This window comes from Coffea eugenioides, chromosome 1, assembly GCF_003713205.1.
Source record: "Coffea eugenioides isolate CCC68of chromosome 1, Ceug_1.0, whole genome shotgun sequence".
In the NCBI taxonomy this organism is placed as follows: Eukaryota; Viridiplantae; Streptophyta; class Magnoliopsida; order Gentianales; family Rubiaceae; genus Coffea; species Coffea eugenioides.
Window position 1 is genome coordinate 1,008,049 of NC_040035.1, and position 15,022 is coordinate 1,023,070.

At 34.7% G+C, this 15,022-nt stretch overlaps 1 protein-coding gene across 1 annotated transcript; it reads right to left on the reverse strand.

Annotated features, from left to right (window-relative positions):
- Positions 1-2,113: 2,113 nt before the first annotated feature.
- LOC113760408 (mitochondrial dicarboxylate/tricarboxylate transporter DTC) lies at positions 2,114-7,063 on the reverse strand. The gene is made up of 6 exons (XM_027302975.1): positions 6,823-7,063; positions 6,212-6,295; positions 5,363-5,424; positions 3,755-4,116; positions 2,691-2,905; positions 2,114-2,556 (listed from the first exon to the last, which is right to left on the reverse strand). The coding sequence occupies exons 1-6, from the start codon at positions 6,946-6,948 to the stop codon at positions 2,500-2,502; spliced, it is 906 nt and encodes a 301-aa protein (XP_027158776.1). The 5' UTR covers positions 6,949-7,063; the 3' UTR covers positions 2,114-2,499.
- Positions 7,064-15,022: the final 7,959 nt, after the last annotated feature.

Sequence of the window (15,022 nt, forward strand, 5' to 3'; positions counted from 1 at the left end):
CAATGAATCTTGGCATCACTTTCCAGGATTGGATGCGGTCAATGTTCCTATTGCTGACGGCTTTCAGTCCAAGATGATCAAATTGTTGAAAGTAGGCAAAGAACAGCTGGAATTATACAGAGCCTCCAGGCACATGAGAACGTAGTAATCAGAATAATGTATTGCTTAGTTTGAAAGTCCATTTATTTTAGCCAAAGTTGGAAAAAGAAAAAGTACCTCCAACATCGGTTTTTTTACACAGAGCGATTCCACTCTGCGCACCCTATCTGAAAGCTCGAAAAAATCCTGACTTTTTGATGCTGGATGGACCAAGCCACTTAATATTTCGGCTCTAACAAGAGATTCCACTTAATATTAAAGTTTAACGATTGCCAGATGTTTAAGGTTTGGGGCATTTATAGTAACTTGATGATTTTTGTCACCTCTCCAAACTTGATAGTCCAAACTCTCCAGATTGTTGGACTCCAGAAGATCCAGAACTCCGAAAACTTCAGTACCAGTTTTCTCATGCAAGGATTAAAACATTTACCCATTTGGGCAAAAGCCCTGATGATCCAAGTTGTAAAGTTTGATTTCAGAGAAGCCAAAGTTTTTTGAGCGTTCTTGTAGTTGGGGAAATCAGCATCCTCCATTTATCGTCATCATCACCTGATTCTGAACTCTTCCTTCTCGCTGATTGTGTGGGTAAATTCTTGTTCTGCCTTCTGGGGATGTTATTGAGGTGATGATATGCAGCTCGTAAATTCTTCCTCCTCCTGTTTTCACTCTGTTTTCTTATTTTGTTTTCAGGGACTTTGCAGAGGTAGTCTGAATTACATCATCATTTTGCCATAGCAATTCATGCCTCTCTTGAATCAATGGGCGTATAAAAGTGTTATGATTCTAAAACCCAATTTTCTAACTTTTCGGTAATATTTAGTTTTCATCTTCTTGTGGTATACTATAGAACATGATTGATTATTCATTAAAATTTGCCACCCCCTATTTCTCCTTGTTCAGACTACCTAGGGGTGGCAATTCGGGTCCAAATCAGGTTGGCGGGTCGGGTTCGGGTCAACCCGTCAGAAAATCTGTTGACCCAAACCCGACCCGCCAACCCGTGACGGGTCAGGTATGCTGACCCGAACCCGAAAATTTCAGGTTGACGGGTTGGCGGGTCGACCCGAAATGACCCGAAACTTAATTTTAATTTATCACTGTAATTTCTAATAAAATCAATTTCTCACAAAACTAATTACATAATCAAGTAATAAAAATTTAAATAAATAATTCCAAACCAAATCTAAAATAAATTAAACACCGTAAAAGTGTTTTATCCCAAACAAAATATAAAATAAATTAAAACAGTATAAAAGTAAAAAATAATATAATATATTATTTGTCTAAATATAATAATTTCAACTTCACACAAATTAAATAAATTCATTTAGGATTAAGTAATTAATGCCTTTGAAAAAAAGAATAACTTAGTTTAGTTAGATAAAATTATTTTTATGTTTATTAAATTTTTTTTAATTCGTAAACGGGTCATATCGGGTCATATCAGGTCGCCACGGGTTGACCCGAAATCGACCTGTTTTCTTTTCGGGTTCATCGGGTCCAACCCGATTCTGACCCGAATTCCCGAAACCTCAACCCAAACCCATTAATTTCGTGTTAGGTTCGTGTCGTGTTTTCAGGTCGTGTCGAAAATTGCCACCCCTAAGACTACCTGATCATGCCATAAACTAATTATAACTTCACCAAAAAATTCCTTGATTATGTTTATTTTCTGAGCATTACTGCTTCCTGAAAGGGGCAACAAAATCCAAACGGAGCATTACTGCTCCATCCAAGGGATCTGACCGTGAACCATACTCTGCACTGTTTCTAAACTTTTTCCATACAAATGACATTTGAGCTGAAAGAATCTTACGTTCCCAAGCTATGTCAGAAGGGGCAGGCATTCCTTTCCTGTTCAAAACAAAACAAAAAACACCATGCCATGCCTCCTTGCTTTCTTGGATAAATCCCAACTGCAATTGCTAGTTCTGATCCAATAAACAGGCCTGCTTTCATCTTTCACATGAGATGTAATTGCAGTACAAAAGAAAGAAAACAACCCCAAGCGCACTGAAGAAGATAAACTTGCAGAAATTTAAGCAAGAGCAAAAAGAAGCCGGTTATGATGCGGCAGTCTTTAGTCATAGTACATGTATTATTTGAAACAATATTTCCAGCATCTCAAATTCAGTGAACCTCAATATATATGCGCTAAGCAAGATGTTTGAAACCCCATCATCATCAAATGCCTAATTCTAAAGTTTGTGATCCAGCTTGGTACAACAATTATGTCAGTCTGCTGCTTTTCAAAAATAGTTTCTTGATCATCCCTTCCGAGCTTAAGGATGTCAAAGTTTACCAAAAACCAGCAGCTAATAAATAAACCACAAAGTTGAATATTATTGTGACATAGAACTCAATTCCCACAGATATTTCTCTATTCCCGCCGCATTAAAACTATAGCCCGATAGATTTCTCCACTTTCTGAATTTGGTTGAGGAATATCCATGTCATCTGTCAAGCAAATGTACACAAGATCAGTAAGTTTGGACAATCATCGTTCTCACACGTAAAACTTAAACCGGGGCAAAGTGTTGCCATTCATTTATCTTTTCAGGATATACATACGAGAGAGAGAGAGAGAGTACCATAACATGGGGGGCAATTCTAACACAGTACACTGGAAATCCAGTGTAAAATTTGAAAGGCCCACCAGACTTGAGGGTTTTCAAGACACAATCTAAAGAACCAGTGTATGGCAGCTTTCCTTCAGCATCTGGTTGCATCTTCTGTATTTGAGTTTTCACATAATCAAATGGTAAACTGCAAGCTGAAGCAAAAAATCCAGAAACAGTGCTGGCCCCTGAAAGGAAATAACAGATGATATAAAATTTTTGTAAATCAAAACAGAAGTGTTTAAAAGTGACTATCACACATTATGTCAAGTGAGCTTTCTCCACACATTCAATTGTAGAAAAAGCAAAAATTATTTTTTAATGGCTTTCTTGTCCAAAAAGTAACAGAAACCGGATTAGAGACATTTTCTTTGGGCAAACAGTGCCAGATAATGCAACCAGACAATATTTCTTTTCTCAAAGACCTCTCTGCCTGGATCAGCCAAATGCATAATAGCCGTAAAAGAAAGAAACCCCCAGTGCCCCCAACAGTCCACAAACTTAAGTGTACTTTCAATCACAAACTTAGTATCACTAGCAGCATGAAAAGCAGAACAATGCAATCCACTTCGAGAATTGCAACCAAAAAAAAAAAGAAAACAGTTTGTATTCATAAAAGAACCCACTTCCTGTGCCAAAATTTTACAGCATATGTCAATCTCTGATATCCTCCACGGCTTCAGGCCTAAATCTATTAGAAAGAAGGTTCTATAATTTGGAAAGCCCATAGGGGACTAAGGCACCATTATAATCTCACAACATTTGCACCCTGGCTAAGCACCAAAGTTGCAGAAAAGGTAACAAGCAGCTAAAGGAGACTAATGACCTTGAAGAGTGAGAGGTCACTTTGGTTTGAAAACCATTCCAAACTAGCCTCAAATCATTTAAGAAAGGTAAGGATGTCCAAGACTTTCTATAAACACTTATGTTACCCATGGTCAGCTGACAGTAAATTATACAGCATCACTCGGTTTTAAGTTTAAGGAATCTAATGACAAGGCTGAGGCACATCAAAATTCATATGGATCATTTCATACCTACAACAGTAGCAGCCTCGCCAAAACCAAGGGAATCCCTAAAGAACTCAACACTTTGATCGTACGAGGCAAGCATTCCCATGTTAAGTGCCATAGCCCTCACAACAGTAGGGCCAGCACCTTTCCAGAGTGCCAAAACTCCTTCATCGGAAGTAATACGATAAAGTGCATGAAATGCATTTTTGTAATTGCGCCTCTGGGCTGCAGGTAACGTAGCGTCAGCTTGCATACGAATGAGTGACAAGTCTGCAGGACTGCCAACACATGCTCCAATTGCTCCGGCTGTCAGACCGCACAAAGCTTTCTGATAAAGAGGTAAAGGCTTGCCATCATTTGCCTCAAGTGCTTTGTTAGTCAAAATCCTGTTATATAAAAGGAAAGGGTGACAAATAAGCATTGCAAATCAAGTAAGCTTTCCAAGCATTAATGCATCACCTATCCAAAAGAATCTTGTTCTGAAGCAAAATGTAAGGGCATAGCTTAGTTTTCAGTTTCCAAGTTCCCCATCCATACCATGCAATAGTGAAAATAGCAAATAAACTGAAGAAAGACAAGAAAGTGGTGCTCCTTCATCCCAGAATTTCAGTTACATTTCAGGAATGCAATTAACAGCAGAGAGAGAAATTGACAGACAAAACTGCAAAATCCAAATTCAGCCCTGATTACATAGAAACTAAGACAATGCATGGGCTACGACCCTAGAATGCAATGCAGGTCCATGACTGCATGACTTCAGCCACACACTAAAATATTTGTGTTTACAACATCCCTGTGAAAAACGAGGCCGACTTTTTACACAAGGGCATGGGAAAGAAATGAATAACAGCTTTTTCTGCTACTTTAGGTCATTACAAGTGTATAGAAAAAGGAAAGGATGTTTAACAATAGGACAGAGGAAGTGGCATTGTTGAGGTTTCAAGCCATCACAATTATCATTACTGCAAGCTGTAAGTGCTGCCTGGACCCTAATATCCAATTCCCCCACCCACCAACATGTTCATTCTTTATGAATGGAACCTTCTTCCAGGAAGCTATCCCAGCACTTTTAACCGAGTTAATAGCAAGTGATCAAAATATACTTCGCATAAAATAACACAGAAAGCTAAAGGGTATAGGTACAAAGAGAATGTTCTTATTAAAATTTCACTAATAATGCTATCTTTTCCTCTTCCATTAACATATACCAAAACAGCCGTTCAAACAAGAATAGTAGCATTTACTAACACATAACTGATGCAGGAAAATTTTAGGATTAACAATAAAATGATAACAAAATGTGGCTAAAAAACAGTTACAAGGCCAGAAAATTCAATATTCTGTGATGTTTATCAGACCTCTTTAATCTCAAGGAAGCATCCTGCTTTACGTACTTGACATTGCAACGACAATAAATGATAAATGACATGGACAAAAAAAGAAGCCAGTACAAACGCACTCAAAGCAAGCAAGTACTAAAGCCATCAAAAGCCGGAACAAAAAATTGAATACACGCAACATAATAAGAATAAAATCGACATTGACCAAGTTTGGTCTTTAAAAAAGAATCCAAAAACAATTGGTTTATCATTCATCAAAGATAAAATGATCCCTCTTCACAACAATACTCACCTGAAAGATCCAAGTCTGGCAGTTGTGTATGTGGCTTGTCTAAGCAACCCAGCACTCAAACCCTGCTCAGAATTTCAGGATGACATGAATAAGTGATGCATAAGTTCCCCAAAAATTCCTTGATGGAAGCACAAAAGATATGCATAACAGTCCAGAAAAAAAAAAAAGAGCAGCCACATTTTGAACTGACAAAACAGAGAGTTTGGGGAAGAATCATTAGAAAGGATCAAGCCAAATATTTACAAAAAAAAAAAAATTGAAAGCTCAAAATGAATCTTGTATAACATATGAGAGCCTGTAAGCCTACTCAATAGTGCCTATGGACAATGGAACAACAGTTCCATACAGAATGAAAGCGACTGCATGTATTTAAAATCTCTTAACTAATCCTAATAAAACAATTATTCAGAGTCCTCTCAATGAATAATTGTACTACTTCTGGATTTGAGGATTAAAGAGAGTGCAATTCCAAATGAAGAAAATGTTAGTCAAAAAATGTCCAACAAACACTGACCCTGCTGAGAAGGTCAGAAGGCATCAAATTAACCACTTTCATTTGCACACAGATTTAACTGCATTGCTCGAGACAGAAGATAAATATAACCACCTAATTTTCATTTTTGCACCTTCCAACATGCAAATGAATTAAGGCAGTGCCCTAGCATAAAATTCCATGAAATCTCAGAGACAGCAGATAAAGTACAGCTCAACTGGCATGACGTGAATCTGACACACATACATAGCGAAAGTCAAATCTAAGTTCAGATGGTTAATTCTACAAGTCAACTTCAAACAATCATTCGAAATGGCTGCAAAACTGAAAATACTCGGCAGCAGATAGGCACAAACCTTATAAAAGGCACCAACACCCTCATTCTTAAGCATTTTCTTAGTAACTTCAGCAGCTGATCCCTCACCCAACTGGATTCTCACCTGCAATTATCAAAAAAAGGTAGCAATTAAGGAAAAAAATCAACCCACCAGTGCTCAAAGCCTCCCCGGAAGGTCAAAATCAAACACCATTCTTTCATTTCAGAAAGTAAGGATTTTTAGATTTCTATGAGAACCCATCTCAATTTAGATCCAAATAAGACCCCCAATCCTATCACCTCTCATCCTAGCATTAAACAGACCCTCGTTTAGATCTCAAGAGATCATTAACAATTTAATTAAACCTTAAACATCAAAAAACAAAAAATGACTTCACGAATCGACATATGCCCATTTGATCCAAGATCTAAAACCCCCTATAGATACCACTCAAACCCCCAATAAAAATCAAAACTTTTGCATAAACTCGCAAATTCCCAGAACCCCGCACGAAAAAAACCAAAGTAATAATGCAAATCCAACATCTTAAAACAAGAAAAAAAAATACCAACTTTAAAGAAACAATAGAAGCTTGCAAAAATAAAATGCACAGAAATAACCCAAAACAGAAAATTGAAGCTGTAGTACACCTTAATCATGTCGATGGGCTGGATGACACAGGTAGCAAGCATACCAGAGGCACCTCCATTGACGAACGGCTTAACGGTAGGCCATACACCGGTGGGAGGTGACGTCTTAGGCTTCTCCTCTCCCATTTCTTCTCTTGAGATTTCCTCAAAGCAAAGAAAGAAACAGAGAGACAGAGAAAGGGGAAGGACGAAAGGGGTTGGCGAAATACACGAGGGCTTATTGACAGAGAAGAGCTGAGGTAATGCCTAAAGGTATTTATATATCTCTCGACGCCACGCTGTTGTGGACTCAACAACTACTCAGTCTTCCTTTGACAACCAACAAAATAACGAGGAAAAAACCTCTCTGCTTTTTCACATTTTTCTGTCATGTGCTCAAAAACAATAAACAGTAGTATAATGCTATATAAAAACATATGATGCTAAACCTTCGAGAAAAAAGCTGTCTAAATATAGTGAAATAAAAAGCTGTCTAAATGGTGAAATAAAAAGCTTCCAAGAAAAAAAGCTGACATATGGTGAAATATAGACATGGATTTGCATTCATTTGCACTAGGCAGAAAGAATTTACAGATAGAAAATTGTATTTCTAGTTTTTGTTCTTGGCCACAAGTTTAATATTATGCCCACTTCATATATTATCTCCTCATCCATCTTCCAATTTCTTTTTTTTTCAATTTTTAGCATGAGATTCTAAATAAATGGTGCTAGTAAATGTGAAGGGAGGTAAGCAACATATCACATAGTACTTCTTACATCTTGACCTTTTTTTTTTCATTAAAAAGATTGAAAAATTGCACCTGTAATTTCAATAATTCAAAGAGTTTTTTTTTTTTTGTGTGTGTAGGTTTTAATGAAGGATGAGTCAGCCCGAAAAGGCTAGTGAAAACCAAGTTTTTTTTAGGTACTTATTTGAAATAGAGTCAGTCATTCATAGTCATCTCGGATTAATTATGAAAAACTATTTTAAAAGATGTGCACATTGATAATCTTTTCTATATTGAGAAAAGATTATTCAACATATCAATTTTTATTTAAAAAAGATTAGCTTTTTATCCGTGCAGTGCGCAAGTTTACATTTTATTTATTGAAGTAAATAATGCTGAAAATAAGGATGTTTTGTGGCCAAGTATAAAACTTTCTTAAATCATAATAGCTTTAATAAGATTTTTTTAGTAGGTGTCAAGGGAAATTGGTTTATTTTACTGAACTTATCATCTAAATGTTCAAATTCACATTTATTGTGGCATAGTTTTATAGTTATTTTCCCAATTTAACACCATTCTTATAAAATTAATCTTTAGGCCCTATATAAGAGTCATTGGTTAGTTGTACCTGCATTTGATTAAACCAAAAACCAAAAACCAAAAAAAATTAAAAAAAAAAAAAAGCAAAATGGAGTATATGTTTAGACAGAAAATCAATTGACAATGTAATTGGATTGGTTAATTGTAATAAAATAATATCGGACGTGATTTTTGAAAATTGAAATAGATTGAAAATTTTTTTATTTAAGTACGCTAAAAATGCGTAGGATTACTACAAAGATAAATAAATTAAAAATATAGGATCTATCTGTGGAGAAAATAAATCACCAAAATAGACTGAAACATAGATCCACTCAAAAAAAGAATATGAAACCACAAAAAATAATAAAAAATATGAATAAAAATTAGGAACTAGAGGAATGGAATATTGATCAAATAATGTGAGTACAAACTAGGTATTCTTTCTGTAATATTCTAAAATAGGTTCAACCGTTTATAATCACCAAATGTTTATTATGAAAAACGATTTAAGTAAGTTAAAGAATTTATATTTTTTGTTTTGTAAGAAAGTGGCATATCACAAATGTAATATAGAATTACACTTTATGATATTTTCCTTTTATGAGAAAATGAAATATCACAAACATAGTACATAATTATAGATCATGCTCTTTCCTATAAGTCAAGGCATCAAACAAATATCTTTTGACTTCATGAATAGAGAAAAAAGATATTATAACTAAAACTTCAATGTCAACATAATCAATTTTTACAAAACTGAAAAAAAAAAAAAAAGCATTTTACCTGTGCAAGTATCATGATAGCAATTTATTGATTGAAGTAAATAATGATAAAAGTAACGAGATTTCATAACCAAACATAAAATCTTTTACAACATAATAAATTTAATAGAATTTTCCTTAGGTGCCAAGTGACATAGGCTAATATCCCATAATTTATCTATCGTTTAATTGTTTAAATTCAAATTTATTATTGCATGGGGTTTAATTATTTTCCCAACTAGCATTACTCATCTTTAAAAATTTAACCAACAAAACCCATTAATGGGTGTCATTTGCTTACCTATACCCAAATTCTTTTAAATCAAACCTACAAAAAATGGTGTACAGTTCCCAAGTGGTTGGGGAGAAAATCAATCACCTAAATGGTTGGATGGGTTGACATCTTTTTCTTTTTTTTTTTTGTTATTGGTCATTTAGAAGGCTAGTTATATATAGAAATTCTAACACACTAGCAATATGAATTTGTCTCTAACATTATCTTGTAGATTCAAGAAGCAAAGAGAACCACTGGGCCAATGGCTCAGTGGCCATCAGGGCTTCCTTGGTCTGTAAGTGAGGATTCAAACTTCACCTGCAGCGAAAAAAATTTAAGGATTGTATCATAACACTCCTTTGGTCTAGTTGGGTCTGTATACCCACTAGCCCCTACCACAGCCTCCTTAGGCTCCCCATCTCCCTTAGATTATGATAGAATAGGTTATACAAATGTATCGACAAAAAAAAAAAAAAAAAAAGAAGCAAAGAGGAAGAGTGATACTTTCTCAATTGACACAACTCACACTCTAAACTATATAGTACATAATTAGGACTAGGAATCAACTTGTCCAAGTGGTTGTAAATATGAAGCAAAACAACTAAATGCAACCTCAATTAATTATAAAAGTGCCATACTTCTTCCAATTTTTTTCACCTTTTATGATATATAGCTTATCAAGAAGTCATTTAGGCACTGAAGGTGCATGATATTTGAAAAACATCCACCATCACACTTCTTCCAATTTTCTTCGTCTTCTATGATAGGTTATCAAGAAGTCATACAAAGACTGAAGGCATATGGCATTTGACAAGTATCCATGAAGTTTCCATGGTCTATCTACTTTTTAAGATGCTTTTGAGCCATTTAATCTTTGTTTATAGGTTCTTCCAAATTCAGTATTGCAGCTTCTAGCATTTTCAGATTGCATGGCTAGTAGAGGAGTCGCAGCACTAGTTTTCAACTTCTTATGTGAAGAGTTAGAATTAGACAAGTCTACTCTAATAAAAAGTTCAACAATTTCAGGTGAACCATCCCTAATACGAGAAGAATAAGTACTATATGAATAATTTATTTTTTGGAACCAATATCACCTTCTTTGGAAGAATCTAAGATTCTTTTAACATCTCACTTGCCCTATTAAATTAACGTTTTTCCTTAGGTAGTAATGGCTTTATAGCAAAATGAGAAGAATGAGATCCATCAAAGTATAATCCACCTGCAACCTCACCATCTCTTGTTTCTTCACACTATATACTCATTTCTAACCTATCACCAAATTGATTCACTGAATGAACAAGTCATGCACATTGACAATAGTATACATCATCCATAAGAGTAGACAATTTCTATCCATCTTTTAGCGACCAATCTAAGATGGGAGTAGATCAATCAAAGACACTTTATACATGGAGGCCTTCACCCATATACATAAGGGGGTCAACTCGACCATAGTTTTTTCATTGCCTAGTAGTTTCATAAATCTTCTAGATTAATAACGACTATGTTTTCACCAATTAATAAGGTCTTCGTCATTCCAAATAGCCTCAGTAACAACTATGACTTTTAAAGTTTCATTAACAACAGAATCCGACACTCACAGTATATAACGTAAAAGTAAAGGCCGAAGTATTGATTGTCTCTTAACCCTTCTTCTTTTGATTCTTCCCAATTAGGGATGTTGGATGTAATATTTAATCATGTTCATCTAGCAAATAAAGATAATGCAATCTAAGACTAATGTGCCAAGTTTTCCTCTTTATCTCTGCTATCTTGCAATTCGAACCTTGTACTATATAACCTTCACAAAGAATGTTGCCTCAATCAATTCCCCAATTTCAAAAAGTTGGTGATCATATTTCTCTATTGTGAGAGCAAGCAACCACAAAATTACAAAATGTCCTTTTCAAGGAATTTAACAAAAAAAAAAAGAAGAAAAAATGTAAACAATAGATGAGATAGGAAAAGGTGATGGAGACCTTAATATAAAAGAAGATTAAACATGACTTTTAGATTTAAAAGAGATGAAGGAGATATGTATATAAGTATGTTACTTTTGTGCCTATGCAATGCACGAAATACCTATTAAGCAAAAAGAAAATGTCGAAGCTCAATATGACCAAAAAAATGCAGATAGAATCTAATTAAAACACAAAAAGAGAAATTAGGAAACTAGGGAATGAAATAGTTGATGTAAAAATATATTCATTTATAATCAGAACTAAGTTTCCATTCGTAGCTTTCTGAAACTTGGTCGATCATCTATAATCACTCATTTTCTGCTAAAAAACCATTTTTAAGTAACATAATGCATCCATCTTAATTATTAAAATGTCATACATATTTTAGTTTTCTTCGTCTTGTATGATTCTTTATCAAGAAATCATTTAGGTATGAAAGACGCACAGTACATGCAAACATTCATGAACTGTCCGCAACATTGGACACAAGAGATCTTTTTAAGATGCTTTTGGACCATTTAATTTTGTTTACAATTTCTTTCGAATTAGACCTCATGAGTTTATCTTAACACAGGAAATCTTTTTAAGTTGCTTTTGAACCATTTAATTTTGTTTACAAGTTCTTCCAAATCAGAGCTCATGAGTTTGTCGTAACAATCAGAGTAAGTATTATTTGAACAATTTTCAACTAAGACATCTGTAATATGAAAAGAATAAGTGTTATTTGAACAACTCGTTTTCCTCAAACCAATTCCCAAATTGACTCATTAATGATCAAGTCATGCACATTTACTATAGTTTGCACTATATATAACCATCTTTTAGTGACCAATCTAAAGAGAGTGCAGATCAATCAGAGATGCTCCATATGAGAAACCTAAACCTATGAATAGTGAGGTCAATTCAATTATAACTTTTTCATTGCCTAGTAGTTTCATAACTCTTCCAAAACAATGACAAGTATCTTTTCATGACACAAAAAGATCTCTGTCATTCCAATAGTTTCAGTAACAATTGTGACTTTTGAAGTTTCATCAGTATGAGGGATTTGACTCTCACCATATATATATATATATATGTAGAAATAGAGGCCGAACCATCAATTGTCTCTTAACCTTACTTCTCATCTTTCTTCTAGTTAGAGGCATTTGATGGTGATATTATCCATTCATCTTATTCGTCTAGAAAATCAAAATAACATAATCCAAGACCAACATTAAATCAAACATTATTATCCACCAAATATGTTATTGAGTGTTTGCTTACAAAATTTTAAATTTCACAGACAACTAAATACCGGATCCACCTTTTATCTTGTGCTCACATAAGAACTATCCAAAGACAAACTCTATTAATTAAAATTTTTTTTAATAAGTTATCAGAATCAGTTAATCTCCTGTTTATCCTTTGTATCCAAATCACTTTAATGTAGTGCGTGATCTCTTTATCACGAAGAAACCTACTAAAGATGAAGAACCAATTGACTCCTCCTTGCACCTGTGCACGCCTTCCCCAATGGTCCCTTTGCTTACCTAAGACTCCAATTGTAGATTTGTTAACTAACTTAAGGGCATATCAATACTTTGGTGTCATTCAATCTTGTCGTCACCAATGAGAATCTCCCTTTCATTGGACCCTATATCGATACACAACTGCCCAACTTGTACAGAGCTGCAGCTGCTTTTCACCGAATAGGAGGAGGTGAGGCAATCCATTGCCAAAAATCTGGTTTGTAGTATTAAATGTTTGCCCGCCTTACGAGGGCTTCACCCCAACTAACCAATCCAGCTATATATCCAATATTCCCCTTGACAATGTGATTTTTCTCCAAGATGGATAAAAACATTTATGGGTTCATATTCAGTTCTCATCTTCCTAGGATGATTTGCTGGCCTAACTCCTAAGTAAGAAGGATTATTACCACGAAAAAGTAGTATACAACAAAAAAACGGCGTAGCTAATAACTACGGAGCGGTCGTCATTTTTGTTGTCTTGTTGCATGAGAACATGAAAGGTTGTATCGCCCAATACAAAGAACAAACATGAAAGGTCCGGCAGTGCTGTCATTGATATTTTTAAGGCTTGGCTGCTGCGGGGAAATAAACACGACTTTAGATGTGATTCGGTAAACAGAAGTATTATAATCTGTTGTTCAAAGCTGATACTGCAAACTTTTCTGACAAATCCAATTTTCTCTCCGCTGTTTCCTGCATATTTGGAAAGATTACGTAGAGGAAAACGTCAAAGCTTCAGGCCAGGGTATCATGATCCATGCAGTGGCTCCGGAAAAGAGTTGTCGAGATCACCATGTTTAACTTTAACATTTGACCCTTATATTCAAAGTACGGATATATATATATATATATACATATATATATGTATGTATATATATCCAGAGGTTTGGTGCAAGTCTTTTATGTCACTTTTTAACATTTTCGTCTTGGCTAACAATTGACTTATACTTAACAATTAGCTAGTACCATGAGACATCAAATTAACCCATTCAACAATGACTTATCCCAGAATTTCTTACCAAATTTTCAACTCACAAAAATGCCTTTCCACTAGTCTAATTTATGCTCAAGTGACCTCAAAATCAAGAAGTCTTCATCCTCTCACAAGGTGACAACTTCCAATGTTGAGTTAAGTTGTAGAATAGAATGTAGACCCCAAAATTTAGGGCCCAACAACCATCTTGGCTAGTAAATTGACTGGGGGATGATGTTGTCCCCTTTCCAGAACATTGAGACAAAATGCAGAATCCGAATTGTGAGGATGTGGAGATTTTGGACTGGTGAATCAAGGTAGAGGTCAACCGCTTTTCTATTGTCATTTTCACAATTTCTGCGGTGAAAAAGGTGAGGAGGATAAAGCGAAAAAAGAGTAATTGGATGCCAATATTCCATCCAAAACCTGATGCGCCATCCTTTCAAATTTCAATAGAACAAACCCTCTTATGTGGTGCTGTTTGCAGACTCGTGGGTCAATGCCACTTGGTAGTCCGAAATTGTTGATTAGGAAAAAGTCTGCCTTTATTACAAGGATTAATCTTATATACACTGTCAGCGTATACATTATTATCATTAAATATATGATACATGTGTAAAATTTGAATTTCAAATTGAAAATTTACTTATGTGTCATCCATTCAACCATGAAAGTGTATACACTGACAATATATATAAAATTTACTGTTATTACAATTGAGTCATAGTGAAAAAGATACACATCCCAGCTAATTATTGATTATTTCATACATATTTTCCGGAGCCTTTCTGAGCCAAGAATATAAGCAAAAATTGGATAACTCTAAATAATTATCAATTTTTAGTGTTTTAGGCAATCCTCGTAATTATCAAGTACAAGATCTACAATTGTCGTGATTTTGTGCATGTAAAAAATATATGTCGGTCATTTCTCTAATCTAAAAAGTGTGCCAGAACACCTTTTGATTTAGATGGATTTATCTTCCCTCTAGCCCTTATATAATTCAATTGGACTCTCCCTTCCTTCCCCTTAGAATATGATAGTATATACGTTGTTGATTGACAAAAAAAAAAAAAAAAGGGAGAAGAAGACAGCCAAGCAAACCACTCCAAGGGGGAAAATATACGAGTATCAAACATCAAATTTGTACCACGATTCTTTACTCGGGTGAGTAGAGCAAAGAACTTCAGAACATCCATGGGTTGGTAACCCGCCAAAATCAGTATAACATTTACGTGAGACGATTTTCACATATAACATAATCCAAAAAAAAAAAAATTGTTTGAGGCGAAAGGTTTTGAATCCAATTACCCATATTGTGTTAATTAAAAAAAGAGAGATTAAATTTCTATACACTGATAACGTATAAATTATCGTCATTGGATGCATGGTAACTAAATTTTTTCATAATATAATTGTATAATACAT